General features: G+C 44.0%; 1 protein-coding gene across 5 annotated transcripts in view; it reads left to right on the forward strand.

Moving 5' to 3' along the window:
• The window catches only part of afmid (arylformamidase), a 62,320-nt gene that overhangs the window by 26,017 nt on the left and 20,636 nt on the right, over positions 1-15,667 (forward strand). For 2 of the 5 annotated variants that reach the window (XM_080209496.1, XM_080209501.1), the window contains 2 exons: positions 12,931-13,024; positions 14,490-14,580. In XM_080209496.1, the coding sequence (XP_080065622.1) occupies positions 12,995-13,024; positions 14,490-14,580 (121 nt within the window). In that variant the 5' untranslated portion in view covers positions 12,931-12,994. Of the gene's footprint in view, positions 1-6,668; positions 6,716-8,232; positions 8,287-12,930; positions 13,025-14,489; positions 14,581-15,667 lie in introns of those variants that run through there. The other 3 variants (XM_080209498.1, XM_080209500.1, XM_080209499.1) reach the window with 3 other exon arrangements.

Here is a 15,667-nt window from a genome sequence, read left to right on the forward strand (position 1 = left end):
GTGGATGTGGTGTTTTTAGATTTTCAAAAGGCGTTTGATAAGGTGCCTCATAAAAGGTTGCTACAGAAGGTTAGGGTGCATGGAGTCGGGGGTAAGGTGTTAGCATGGATAGAGGATTGGCTGTCTAACAGGAAGCAGAGAGTTGGTATCAATGGGTGCTATTCTGATTGGCGGTTGGTGACTAGTGGAGTGCCGCAGGGATTGGTGCTGGGGCCTCAGCTATTTACCATTTATATAGATGACCTGGAGGAGCGGGCTGAGTAGACGGTGATGAAATTTGCTGATGACACGAAGATGAGTGGAAAAGCAAATTGCGTGGAGGGTGTGGAAAGTCTGCAGAGGGATCTAGCTAGGCTGAGCGAGTGGGCGAGGACCTGGCAGATAGAGTATAATGTTAGCAAGTGTGAGGTTATCCACTTTGGCAGAAATAATAGTAGGAGGGATTACTATTTAAAGGGCGAAAAGCTGCAGCATGCTACGGTGCAGAGGGACCTGGGGGTCCTTGTGCATGAGTCGCAAAAACCCAGTCTGCAGGTGCAGCAGGTGATCAAGAAGGCGAATGGAATGCTAGACTTTATAGCGAGGGGGATAGAATATAAAAGCAGGGAGGTCTTGCTGCAACTGTACAGGGCACTGGTGAGGCCGCAGCTGGAGTACTGTGTGCAGTTTTGGTCGCCGCACTTGCGCAAGGATATTTTGGCCTTGGAGGGCGTGCAGAGGAGGTTCACTAGGCTGATACTGGAGATGAGGAGGTTGGACTATGAAGAGAGACAAAATAAACTGGGTATGTACTCGTTGGAGTTTAGAAGGATGAGGGGGGATCTTCTAGAGACGTATAAGATAATGAAAGGGATGGATAGGGTAGAGGTAGAGAGATTTTTCCCGCTTAGAAAGGACAGCAGGACTAGAGGGCACAGCCTCAAGATAAGTGGGGGGGGGATGCAGTTTAGATCGGAGTTGAGGAGGAACTTCTTCACTCAAAGGGTGATGAATCTCTGGAATTCTCTGCCCTTTGAAGTGGTGGAGGCTACCTCGCTAAATATATTTAAGTCACAGGTAGATAGGTTTTTGACAGACAAGGGAATTAAGGGTTATGGGGAGAAAGCAGGAAAGTGGAACTGATCCACTTCAGATCAGCCATGATCTTATTGAATGGTGGAGCAGGCTCGAAGGGCTAGATGGCCTACTCCTCCTCCTATTTCTTATGTTCTTATGTTCTTATGCTTCTGTGCAAGAGCATTAGATCACATCTGATCCAACTTTGCAGTTTTGTATATTCCCTGAAAGCAAGTTCTACAAACCTGTCCAGGACATGACTCACAGTAGCCTTCTTGCTGAGGTGATAGTCAGTTCCTATTATTTACCACAGGGAATGCCAGTTAGTTTCAGTGTGTCCTTTGTGTTTTTGATGTGTCCTTGTCTGGAAACAGGGTGTAATTCTTTAGTTGGGCAAAACCCAGGAAGTGTGGGCTGCAACAGGAGAAGAATGTATAGAAAGGGTTATGATGTGGAGATGCCGGCGTTGGACTGGGGTAAACACAGTAAGAAATCTGACAACACCAGGTTTAAGTCCAACCGATTTATTTGATAGTAAACTCACAAGCTTTCGAAGTTTCCCTGTTCGTCAGGTGAACTCTTCATTCATCTGACGAAGAGGGAAACCTTGAAAGCTTGTGAGTTTACTATCAAATAAATCGGTTGGACTTAAACCTGGTGTTGTCAGATTTCTTACTGTAGAAAGGGTTAAACAGACATTGTTCGTGGAGCGAGCGGAGAGGAGGATCAAGGGAGAGAAGGTGAGCGACTGACTTTTTAAAGCTTTTCGCGGGCTTTCTGACTGTTAAAACTTGCTTTAAACTTTAAATGGAAGTGGGCCGCGGGGTGTGCTGGGAAAAGTTTTTTTTTAGCGCGCCAAGTGTAAAAGGAAGGCCGCAGTATACAGCGGGCAGCGTCGGGAGCAGGGAGCAGAGTGTGAGCTGTAAGGGCTTTGGGTCACCGGGCTTCGGTGAAGGCAAGGTGAGTTTAACTCTTTATTGGGTCTAGCATAAACTAGGTGATTGAGATGGAGGGACATGTGATGTGCAGTTTCTGCATGATGTGGGAGCTGGTGGACCCCAAGGTCATGCCCAATGAGCATGTCTGCAGTAAGTGCTGGTTGCTTGAAGAGCTCCAGCTCATAGTAGACAAGCTGAACTCTGAGCTACAGACACTGCGACACATCAGGGACGGAGAGTGTTTCCTGGATAATGTGTTTCAAGAGAAAATCACACCCCCTAAACTGACTAACTCAGATGGGGGTCAGGAACAAGAGGGGGTAGCTGCGGGTGAGGTGGGGAGTCGGGGGAGGAAGGTGGGGAGGAAGGTGGGAACGGAAGGAGGAAGTGGAGTCCCAAGAGCCTCAGCCCCTGAATCTGCACAACAGCTTTGAGATTCTTGTTCCCAGTGTGGATAAGAACGGGGACTGCAAGGTGGACGAGCAAACTGCCCACAGTACACATGGTGCAGGGAGCGGTCAAAGCAGAAGTAAAGAGAAATGCAGTGGTAATTGGGGATAGTGCAGTGAGGGGCATAGACACTGTTCTTTGTGACAAGGATAAAGAATCCCGAAAGTTGTGTTACCTGCCTGGTGCTCGGGTCCAGGATGTCTCAGCTGGGCTGCAGAGGAACCTGGAGTGGGAGGGTAAGAATCCAGTTGTCATGGTTCATGTAGGTGCCAATGACGTAGGCAAAATATGAACTAAGGATCTGCAGAGGGAGTATGAAAAGCTGGGAACCAAATTAAAAAGCAGAACCAACAAGGTGGTAATTTCTGATTACTACCTGAACCATGTGCAAATTGGTATAGGGTAAATAGGATTAAGGAGGTGAATGCGTGGCTCAAGGATTGGTGTGAGAGGAATGGGTTTGAATTCATGGGGCATTGGCACCAGTATTGGGGCAGAGGGGCATATTCAGATGGAATGGTCTTCGTCTGAATCGTGCTGGGACCAGAGTCCTGGCAAATTGTATAACTAGGGCTGTAGATAGGGCTTTAAACTAATTAGTGGGGGGAGGGTGCATGGGTCAGGGGAATTACAAAATCAAAAGTAAAGGAGAGGGTACGAGTGCAGGTTAATGTTGAAGACATTCCACTAATTAAAGGAGTAGGGGGCACAAGAGAGGTTAGTAGCGTTTCTACAAATCGGGTCCAGATAAAGGCTGGTATAAAGACACTTTACCTGAATGCACGAAGTATTCGAAACAAAGTGAATGAGTTGATGGCACAAATCAGCACAAATGGGTATGAGCTAGTGGCCATTACGGAAACGTGGTTGCAGGGTGACCTGGACTGGGAACTGAATATCCAGGGGTATCAGACACTTAGGAAGGATAGACAGGAAGAAAAAGGAGGTGGGGTAGCTCTGTTAATAAAGGATAACATCAGGGCGGTAGTAAGAGAAGATATAGGGTCCAAAGAGCAAAACGTGGAATCATTGTGGGTGGAGATAAGGAATAGTAATGGGAGAAAGTCACTGGTGGGCATTTTCTTTAGGCCCCCAGGGCGGGCTACAAACAAGCAAATAATTGATGCGTGCAAAAACGGAACAGCGATAATTATGGAGGATTTTAACCTGCATATTTCTTGGTTGACTGAAGTCGGACATGGTGGGCTTGAGAAAGAGTTCTTGGAACGCTGTCAGGATACTTTCCTTGAACAGTATGTAACGGAACCTACGAGGGAGCAAGTTATCTTAGATCTGGTACTGTGTAACGAGGCAGGTAGAATTAGGGATCTTCTTGTGAGGGATCCTCTTGGGACAAGTGATCACAATATGGTTGAATTTCTGATGCAGATGGAGGGTGAGAAAGTAGGGTCCCAAACCAGTGTTCTCTGTTTGAACAGAGGGGAGTATGATAAGATGATGGAGGAATTGGCTAATGTAGATTGGGGGCGCAGACTGGTTGGTAGGACAGCTGAGGAACAGTGGAGGATTTTTAAAGAGATCTTTTTCAGTATTCAGCAGAAATATATTCCAGTGATAAAGAAGGACTGTAAGAAAAGTGATAACCAGCCATGGATATGGAAGGAAATAAGGGAGAGTATTAAATTAAAAACCGATGCGTACAGAGTGGCTAAAAATAGTGGGGAATTAGAAGATTGGGAAAGATTTTAAAAACAACAAAGAATGACTAATAAAGCAATAAAGAAAGGAAAGAGTATGAAACTGAACTAGCTCTAAATGTAAAAAAATGATAGTAAAAGTTTTTACAAATATATAAAGAAGAAGAGACTGGCTAGAGTGAATGTTGGACCCTTGGAGGACGAGAGAGGGATTTAATGGTGGGAAACGAGGAAATGGCTGAAACTTTAAATAAGTTTTTTGTGTTGGTCTTCATGGAGGAGGACACAAATAGCTTGCCGATTATTAAAGGTAGAGGGTTGATAGGAGATGAGGTCTTTAATACAATTACTGATACTAGAGAGGTTGTGCTTGATAGACTAACGGGACTGAAAGTAGACAAGTCCCTGGAACTGGATGGAACGCATCCCAGGGTTTTGAAAGAAATGACAGAAGTAATAGCAGATGCGTCAGTAATTATTTATCAAAATTCGCTGGACTCTGGGCAAGTGCTGGCGGATTGAAAAACAGCTACTGTTATGTCGTTGTTTAAAAAAGGCAGCAGACAAAAGGCAGGTAACTACAGGCTGGTTAGCTTAACATCCGTAGTTGGAAAAATGCTAGAATCCGTCATTAAAGAAGAAATAGCAGGACATCTAGAAAAGAACGGTTCAATCAAACAGACGCAGCACGGATTCGTGAAGGGGAAGTCGTGTTTAACGAATTTACTGGATTTTTATGAAGATGTGATTAGTGCGGTAGACAGAGGGGAACTGGTGGATGTGGTGTTTTTAGATTTCCAGAAGGTGTTCGATAAGATGCCTCACAAAAGGTTGCTGCAGAAGGTTAGGGTATATGGAGTTGGGGGTAAAGTGTTAGTGTGGATTGAGGATTGGCTATCTAACAGGAAGCTGAGAGTTGGAATCAATGGGTGCTTTTCTGGTTGGCAGTTGGTGACTAGTGGCGTGCCGCAGGGATCGGTGCTGGGGCCTCAACTGTTTACCATATACATAGATGATCTGGAGGAGGGTGCTGAGTGTAGGGTAACAAAATTTACTGATGACATGAAGATGAGTGGGAAAGCAAATTGTGTGCAGGAGCGGAAAGTCTGTAGAGAGAGCTGGATAGGCTGAGTGAGTGGGCAAGGACCTGGCAGATGGAGTATAATGTTAGCAAATGTGAGGTTATCCACTTTGGAAGAAATAATAGTAGGATGGAATATTATTTAAATGGTGAAAAGTTGCAGCATGCTACGGTGCAGAGGGACCTGGGGGTCCTTGTACACGAATTGCAAAAACCCAGTCTGCAGGTGCAGCAGGTGATCAAGAAGGCGAGTGGAATGTTGGCCTTTATAATGAGGGGGATAGAATATAAAAGCAGGGAGGTCTTGCTGCAACTGTACAAGGCACTGGTGAGGCCGCAACTGGAGTACTGTGTGCAGTTTTGGTCCCCTTATTTGCAAAAGGCCTTGGAGGGAGTACAGAGAAGGTTCACCAGGCTGATACCAGAGATGAGGGGTTAGCTTATGAGGAGAGATTAAATGGACTGGGTCTGTACTCATTGGAGTTTAGAAGGCTGAGGGGGTATGTTATAGAGATTTACAAGATAATGAAGGAGCTAGATAGGGTAGAGATTCTTTCTGCTTAGAAAGGAAACCAGAACTAGAGGGCATGGCCTCAAAATAAGGGGGTGGTGAGACAGTAGGACTAGGGGGCACAGCCTCAAGATAAAGGGGAGGTGGTTTAGAACGGAGTTGAGGAGGAACTTCTTCACTCAAAGGGTGGTGAATCTCTGGAATTCTCTGCACATTGAAGTGGTGGAGGCTACCTCGTTGAATATGTTTAAGTCACAGGTAGATAGATTTCTGATAGACAAGGGAATTAAGGGTTATGGGAAGCAGGTGGGAAAGTGGAACTGATCCACTTCAGATCAGCCATGATCTTATTGAATGGCGGGGCAGGCTCGAAGGGCTAGATGGCCTACTTCTGCTCCTATTTCTTATGCTCTTATGACAGTACTGTAGCTTCCACAGTCCCTAGTGGCAGACAGAACAAAATACAAATAATTATATCTCAGACAGTACTAAAACAGTCACATCCCAGATGGTATTGCTTGAAGGTTACAACAATATCAATTCCCAAGGCTCCAAAAGATCCAGAGGAACCATTATGCCTCTGAAAACTTAATCAAATAACCAGGAGATGGGACAATTAACACCCCATCGAAATTCGTTTGACAAACACAACACTTTGATATTGTAAACAGGTAGAAGGAGATGTCCAGTAAATGATTAAAACTGAGCACCTAAGACAATGGATCTGCATAATGTAATCAAAAACAGAACTGTGACCAATCCGAAGTAACAATCTGATGACCTGATCGAAATGTAGCACTTTGTAACACGAAAAAGCATAAGAGTATGTAAGAACCGATGATTAGCAGAATAGCTCTGAAGCAAGCTGTAGTTACAGCCATGAGTTCTGCTCTTCCTCTTGCATGTTGAATAAAGCTGTTTTTGTTGAAGTCCTCCATGGTCTCAGAAAACTCAATTTGTTCATTCCCTCCTACAGGTTCCATTACTTCTCTCTTAGTATCATTCATCAGCTATCCAGCCAGTGAGTGAATTTACATCCTTCACCCTCTTTGATTTGCATGCCCATTTTTAAAGCCATAGCTCTTATTTAAAGTCCAATATTTCTGAGTATAAATGGTGTTTTTTTATTTCATTATCACAACACAGTTCTGGCTAAGGGACAAGGGGAGAGGTCAGAAACAGATCCTGTTCAATAAAGGAACCAAATAAAGAGACTCAAGTAAAGAAAGAGTTTTATGGAGTAGACTTGAAGCGAAATGGGTTTGAGAGGAGCTCAGATGATCCAAGAGAGCAGTCTTGAGGTTGGTGACTTTGTGCTATTGCTATAAAGGCAAAAGTACCCTTTTGAAGCAGTGGTATTTTGGGAAAAGCAGAGGCCATTGGATTAGAGTAATGTTCTGGGGGAACTGAGGTTCAAATCCTACTATGGCAGATGGTGAAATTTGAATTTAATAAAACTTTGTAATTAAAAGTCCAATGTTGACCATGAATCCATTGTGGATTTTCAATGCATTGATTCATGAATGTCCTTTAGGGAAGGAATTCTGCTGTCTTTACCTGCTCTGGCCTATAAGAGACTCCAGATCAACAGCAATGTGGTTGACTCTTAACTGCCCTCTTAATTGGCCTAGCAAGCTTCTCAGTTCAAGGGCAATGAGGAACGGGCAACAAATGCTTGCCTAGCCAGCAACACCCATGTCTCATGAATGAATAAAAATATATATCTTTTGTAGCTTTGGCTATGCCTCCAGTGATCCATTTATGGTCCTAGTTTAGGCCACTTTAGAACGGAAGGAAATAGTTGCAGTTTGTAGGCCATATGTTTATTCCACCTAGATTTTCAAGCAGGTTATGATATAGGCAATGACCTGACTCTGAATATTTTAATTGATGCATCACTGATTTCCAGAGACTACAAAGGGCTTCCTGAAAATTATTGAAGGACAACATGGTAATTTAGTGCAGATTTTATGCAGGATCTCATGGCCAGAATTTGGCACCCATTACACATCAAAAATATGGGTGAGATTCATCCTAATTTTGATTGCATTGTGTCCAAATAGTTTTTGCTGAATGAAGCCCAGAACAAATACCTGGATTTCAGATCTGAGCAAATGGGCTTTTGAAATATGGCTTTATTCTCATTCAGGTGATTCCAATATTGATCAGGAGTGGCCTTAACCCTAGAGACCGAAGTGCAATCGTTGGTAGCCACAACAAGTATTTTGGTTCGGTAATGCCTTGTGCAGCCCAAGAGATTTCTCACAAATTAGGGAGGATTCGGAGCAAAAGAGCTGCACTGGGAAATGTTCAGGCTGATGAGACAGAAGCCAGGCTGACCAGCTTCCGCAAGGTGCCCCATGTTTTGCTTCAGCGATTCAGTGCTTTGGTGTCAGTGCAGTGAAAGTTTTTGGAGTATGACCTCTCTCTAAGTTATCTGCACAGGGTAGCAGCAGCTGTTTAGTTTAAACTTAACAGATTGTTAACACAGCACCTGACTTTGAGCAGCCAATTGGGACTTAGATGAGTCCTGCCAAACAGTCTGCTCCTGGGCAGAGTTGCAAAGTTCAAGGAGCCCAGCACAGTGCACTGGTAAGAGCAATGTTAAAACTTGTAGCTATATTCTCTTCTCCAATATTCAAGAGAGAGTTTCAGTTTCAATGACTGCTAGATGTCGGTGAATACCAAGAGCTGAGACTGATTTGACATTGTGATTGTTTTGCTTTGCCTTCATTAGACAGACACCTAGGGGAAGGATTTGAGTACAATGCAGAGGGGTGAGAGGGGACTTGTAGCAACCTGGAACCTTGGAAAGGCGGGTGATGTGAATCTCTTCCCCAATTTAATGACAGGACCTCAGGGTGATAATGTTTTTCTGCAGTTCCTGGCCTCCCTTGGACAGCATGGGGAACAGAACTGAGGTAGGGAGAGATTGTTGAAGGATGGGGGAAGATCGCAACTCTGGAACAGGTTGCAGGTTGGAGGGGGAGAAGAGTAAATGGGAGTGGGGGTTAGGGTTCAGGGGTATCAGGGATTTTTTTTATTCATTCATGGGACACAGGTGTTGCAGGCTGGCTAGCATTTATTACCCATCCCTAGTTGCCCTTGAGAAGGTGGTGGTGAGCTGCCTTCTTTTGAATCACTGGAGTTCATGTGTTGTGGGTTGGCCCACAAAGCTGTTAGGGAGGGAATTCCAGGATTTTGACCCAGCGACTGCGAAGGAACGGCGATATATTTCCAAGTCAGGATGGTGAGTGACTTGGAGGGGAACTTGCAAGTGGTGGTCTTCCCATGTGTCTGCTGCCCTTGTCCTTCTAGATGAAAATGGTCGTGCATTTGAGAGACGCTGTCTAAGGATCCTTGGTAAAGTGTTGCTCTGCATCTTGCAGATAGTACACACTGCTGCTACTGAGCATTGGTGGTGTAGAGAGTGGATATTTGTGGATGTGGTGCCAATCAAGCGGGCTGCTTTGTCCTGGATGGCGTCAAACCTCTTAAATGTTGTTGGAGCTGCACTCATCCAGGCAAGTGGGAAGTATTCCATCACACTCCTGACTTGTGCCTTGTAGATAGTGGACAGGCTCTGGGGAGTCAGGAGGTGAGTTACTGCAGTATTCCTAACCTCTGACCTACTTTTGTAGTCACTGTGTTTATATGGTGCGTCCAGTCAAGTTTCTGGTCAATGGTAACCCCAAGGATGTTGACAGTGGGAGATTCAGTGATGGCTACACCATTGAATGTCGAGGAGCAGTGGTTAGAGTGCCACTTATCGACAATGATCATTGCCTGGCATTTGTGTGGCGCAAATGCTACTTGCCACTTGCCAGCCTAAGCTTGGATATTGTCCAGATCTTGTTGCATTTGAATATGGACTGCTTCAGTATCTGAGGGGTCATGAATAATGCTGAGCATTGTGTAATCATCAGCGAATATCCCCACTCCGTGGTTTCTCACTCTGGAACACAGATATCTTTGCCAACAACCACTGAACAAATCAGGTGCTGGCATAACCATTGTCTTGGACAAAGAACCATGGCTGGCAATCCAGTGGCTGAAGCCACACACAACACCCCTGTACGCAGCAGGAGGCTTGAGACTTCCAGTCAAGGACACCCTGCAGGCGATGCACAGGTAGAAGAACAGAACAAACCAGGTGATCCTGTCTATCATCCATAACCAGTGCTGCTCTCTGTGAAAGCGCAAAGCTTGTGTCGACTTGAACTTCCTGCAAAAATTGAAGAGGTCAAGAGACTGGCTCCAAATACAAAAGCAAGTTCCTAACGCTCTTTATGGGGCTGGTCCGTATAAAAAAAACATGTCCCGGATTACACTGAGAGAGGATGCTAGACCCAGTGTGCCTTTTCACCCCACCCACCTCATAGAGAGAGTATAGCAGCTGCCTCGCAAAGAGGGTGAACATGGGGGTCATGTCTCCAATCACAAGAATGGTTCTCTGTGATGGTCCGAGACCCAAAACTGAATGGGCTCCTCCACATTTGTGCTGATCTAACACATTTTAATAAGGCCATAGCCAGAGAGGCTCAAGTCAGCACCAGAGCTATTCCTATGCATGATGCCAGACATTTTGCAGGGTCTTTAGGGGATCATTTTCCACATGAATGATATCTTGGCTCTGGACATGACAGTGGAAGAGCAATTAAAAGGCTCACGGCAGTCTTGGAGTGACTGCAGGAAGCAGGGCTGAGCTGAGTGACAAATACAAATCTTACAAAATGTCCAATGTTTCCTGAGCCACATCATCAGCCACAAAGGCATCACAGTGAACCCACAGAAAACCAAGAAGATCAGTGAGTTCTCCACTCCTGCCTCAGTCCTCAACCTCCAGCATCCTCTATGGATAGTGATCCGACAAGCATCATCCTTACCTAATTTGGCACAACTCACAGACTCTTGGGACACATTTCCAAGAAAGAGATTGTGGGGTGCTGCAATGTGTAGCAAGAGCAGACAATTAGTCACATAGAGGCAATGCTGCTTTCTGCTGACACTCTGGATCACTATGAGCCAACCCTGCTTATTATCATAGTGGCAGATGCTTCATCCACTGGCTGCAGGGTAGACCATTCCAGATCCAAGCTGACAAGAAAAGGGTATTACACCTGACCTCACGTTTGGTCTTATCCAAAAGGTTAAGAAGCAATGTCAGAAGTCACGTGGCCCAGGGGTAAGTGTGATGTTGAGCAGAGACATAAAGACCTAAGGCGAGATCCTAGGCAGCACGCTTTACTGTACACGTATAAATAGTTCCATTTATTAATAAACACTTGCGGTTAACCTATTGAAGGCAACAAAAGACTTGTTTAAAAGACTTATTCTGTAACGAATATCCTCCCAACACTGCCTACTTACATTTCAAATCCCTAAAACCCAGAAATTGATTTTAAGGCCCTAGGATTCTCCAAACTTGTTCCCCTGTTTGAAGAGGGGTATGTAGAATCCTCTTAGGATCACTTTTGAGAAGATATCTGATCAACTACATTGGCGAACAAGAATTGTGGAAACTCATGATACAGGGTTAGTTGACAGGAGAGATACAGGAAATCTATTTCATGTGTGTCTGTATGCATGAATGTGTGTGTGTGTGTGTGTGTGTGTGTGTGTCCTTGCATGTGTTCATGTGCATGTTTAAGTTTTAATGTTATTTATTATTGTCGCAAGTAGGCTTACATTAACGCTGCAATGAAGTTACTGTGAAAATCCCCTAGTCACCACACTCTGGCACCTGTTTGGGTACACTGAGGGAGAGTTTAGCATGGTCAGTTCATCTAACCTGCACATCTTTCAAACTGTGGGAGGAAACCAGAGCACCTGGAAAAAATCTATGCAAATACAGTGAGAATGTACAGACTCTGCACAATGTGTGTCTGCGTGTGTGCATGTGGGCGTGTGTGTATGTATGTGTGTGTTAGTAACATTATCTTTTGTTAAGTAATTTCCAAGGTAATAGATTGAAATATACTGGCCTTTTTAAGCAAAGAGGCTCTGCCTCCTTAAAAAAAGTACGCCCTCATACACACAAATATATTATTCATGGGCTTCTTTAGGGAACATCTTTTGAACATCGTGACACAAGTTAATTTGAATTTTCCTTTATTAAGGTTTACCTCATCTTTATTTTTACTGTAATGGGATTCTAGGCTATGGGTCTTGGCTACCACATTGAGGAATATCTGTCTATGATACCAAACTCCTTACAACATTAAGATGCCTCATTGAAGTGACAAATTTGAACCCAAATTTTAACCCCAGATAATTTCACCTTAAAGTTCCATAAGCAAAAATTTGAGTTCTGGAGTTTCCCTTTTCCTTGCAACAAGGGTGGCGCAGTGACACAGCGCTACCTCACAGCGCCTGGGACCTGGGTTTGATTCCCGGCTTGGGTAACTGTGTGGAGTTTGCATATTCTCCCTGTGTCTGCGTGGGTTTCCTCCGGGTGTTATGGTTTCCTCTCACATTCCGAAGATGTGGGGTTAGGTAGATTGACCATGCTAAATTGCCCCTTAGTATTGGGAACTAGCTAAGGTAAATGCATAGGATTGCGGGGATAGGGCCTGGGTGGGATTGTGGTTGGTGCAGACTCGATGAGCCAAATGGCCTCCTTCTACACTGTAGAATTCTATGACTCTAAATTTGCACAATTTTCCAACATGCTTCAGGGCAATTGGAACACTCCCACCTGACCTTTGCTGCAATATTATTAATAAGTGTGATATTAAGTATTAAAACATGCTCTGAGCAGTGTAATGACAGGACATACAAGCAAATGAATCAAAGACTTACACTGTATAAAACACATGTGTAAACAATTGTTATGGGCAGCATGGTGGCACAGTGGTTAGCACTGCTGTCTCACAACGCCAGGGACCCAGGTTCAATTCCAGCCTTGAATGACTATGCAAATTCCACACACTCTCCTCATGACTGCGTGGGTTTCCTCCGGGTGCTCCAGTTTCCTCCCGCAGTCCAAAGGTGTGCAGGTCGAGTTGGGTGGCGATGGTAAATTGCCCCTTTGTCCCAAAATGTATTGATTAGAGGGATTAGCCATGTTAAATGTGCAGGAATAGAGGAGGGGAGAGGGCCTGGGTAAGGTACTCTGTCAGAGTCTCAGTACAGACTTGATGGGCCAAATAGCCTCCTTCTGTACTGTATGGATTCTAGGATTCATCAAAGTTCCGTTAATCACTACTCAATTCATAATTCTTCTTTTATCGATAGGACACCAATGTTGACTCCAAGCTAAGGTCCAAGTTTATGAAGAGTAGCATAATTCACTAGCAGCATGAGTAATTGGAAGAAAATGAATAAAGAAGTAAGTGAATGTGTTTAATTACCCTTTTAATTACCTCTTCATGCCTGATCAGTAGATAGTACATACCATGTTCTCTGAACGAGCAGTTCAGAGAATCCTCTCAATATGTTTGGCAGGCAGGAGAGAAGCATTGTGGTGAAACACACATTACAAACAAGATCTCAACATTGTTTTTCTATGAAGGGTGCTGTACATTTTATTCTGAATTTGAATTTCATTGAGGTATCTTGGGGTTCTTCACAACTCTATTTTATCATGTGATGCCATGTGTTAATTAAGTCTGAATTTTATGGAATGTGGGTACAGACCTGAGTTCCAGTTCCCATGGCAGTGTGTCTGGAACTCCTAGTTCTTTACCCCAAATAAGAAATGGTCACACTTAGTCAACATAAGTTAAATTTAAAATAGGAAATCTGAGATGCAGCTTGCTGTATGTAGAGTTAAGCAGTATTTACGTGATTAAAATAGCATGGCGTATCAGTAAACCAAGCACACCTTGGCATTTTACCAATATTTACAATGTGAAAGTGTTTTGGACTTCTGGAGGTAGTCTTGTGTCTGGATCACCAGATATTTCACTGCTCCCTCAAGTGGCCAGAACCAGTAACATGCCCAGTGCTCCAACAGTGATTGTGGGCAATGACCATTTTGTTCTGCCATTAGACAGTTGACCGATCAAAGAGATTATTCACCATGTGAGAGAATAAACATGATGACCTCTTCAAGATGGCCACTGACTGTGGCCTTGTAGTGACAAATAGGCGGGCTAGCCATCTTCCTAGAATTACACCATCCCCAATATCATTGGTGCTTTTCCCAGCAAGGAGAATGATGAAGAATGAAGCTAAAAGGGGTTTCTTAAGATCCCAGAATACATATCCCAACCCCAGACATAATTGGCCAGAAGTTGTGGCCTGGCAGCATTCATCACGTTTCATAAGACATAAAGTCCGGGATTCTCTGGCCCCCCTGTGCTGTCTTTTTCAGTAGTGGGATCTTCTGGTCCTGCCACTATCAAGGGATTTCACATTGATTCCACCTGATGCTGCTGGGAAGCTTGCGGCAGAGTTACGCTGTCGGCGGAATATCCTGCTGGCATGAAGAGCCAGAAGATCACGCCAAGTGCTCATGAAGTTTCATGTTGGGAATTCTAAGTCATGGAATCGACCCTCATACTCTATGTTCCTGTGTCTAATTGTTAATATTTGTTGTTTTATTTTCCACTCTGCAAGTGACTTCTATAACCAAGTTGTAACTGCAGTGGTGATGTGCTTCATAAAGGTGAAATGAACTCTCAAACGTCAGTCAGTCTTTTGCAGGTTATGAGAAACCAAATTTTCATTTAGCACTAGTGGCTGATAACCCAAATCAGGTGAAAATAGTTTAGTTTCACGTGTTTTTGTTGAACTGAGGTTGTTTGATGTGTGGTTAAATATGACTTTGTTCACATTTTTATTTACTGTAGGAGCTTGAAAAGCAGTATTCTCCAAGTCACTGGTCACATCGCATGGACAAGGATGCAGTAATAGAAGCTCATATCAAAGAAATCGCTAAAGGTGCAATTCTTCTGATCGTTGCTATCTTCTGGTCCTGGTGTTTTCTCAAGTGAGATCTGTAAATTTTATTAAATTCTTTTTCAGATTATGTGGGCAAGTCTGCATTAATTGTCCAAACTTCAGTCATTCGAGAGTCAACTATGTGGTTTTGGTCACATGTAGCTATGATGGGTTTCCTTCTTTCTACCAAGTTTGGGGCCATGTGTCATTTGCTTTCTGAGGAAGACCTGGGACTTGAATGATGTTCATGTATTGTACAGAAGCTTCCCTGAAGAGGCAGCTTCCCCAGACAGCGCCATCCATAACTAGATGAATACTCTCACAGAATTGAATTGATTTATTGTCATATGTATTGGAATACGGTGAAAAGTATTGTTTCTTGCACGCTATACAGACAAATCATACTGTTCATAGAGTGCACAGGGGAGAAGAAAAGTATAGGGTGCAGAATATAGTGTTGCAGTTACTGATAGGGTGCGGAGGAAGATCAGCTTAATATGTGATAGGACCATTCAAAGGTCTGGTGAAGGAAAGCAGGGAAGGAACTGTTCTTGAGTCAGTTGGTAAATGTTTTCAGACTTTTGTATCTTTTTCCCGAAGGAAGAAGGTGGAAGAGAGTATTTCCGCGATGTCTGAGATCCTTGATTATGTGGGCTGTTTCCCGAGGAAGCAAGAAGTGTAAATGGAGTTAATGGAGACAATTAAGGATAGGTAATAAATGCTGGCCTTGCCAATAATGCCCATATCCCATGAACTAAGCAAAAAAAAAATTAGTTGTACAAATCTTTTAGAAGACATCCTTCACATTGAAGTTGATGCATTTGTTTGCTCCCTGCTGCTGGCTAGAAGTTATAGAATTCCTGCAGTGCAGAAGGAGGCTATTTAACTCATCAAGGGCAGCACGGTGGCACAGAGGTTAGCACTGCTGCTGCACAGCTCCAGGGACCTGAGTTCAATTCCTGGCTCAGGTCACAGTCTGTATGGAGTTTGCACATTCTCCTCGTGTCTGCGTGGGTTTCCTCCAGGTGCTCCGGTTTCCTCCCACCGTCCAAAGATGTGTGGGTTAGGTTGATTGGCCATGTTAAAA

This window comes from Carcharhinus amblyrhynchos, chromosome 21 (genome assembly GCF_965287045.1).
Source record: "Carcharhinus amblyrhynchos chromosome 21, sCarAmb.v2.hapA, whole genome shotgun sequence".
Classification (NCBI taxonomy): domain Eukaryota; kingdom Metazoa; phylum Chordata; class Chondrichthyes; order Carcharhiniformes; family Carcharhinidae; genus Carcharhinus; species Carcharhinus amblyrhynchos.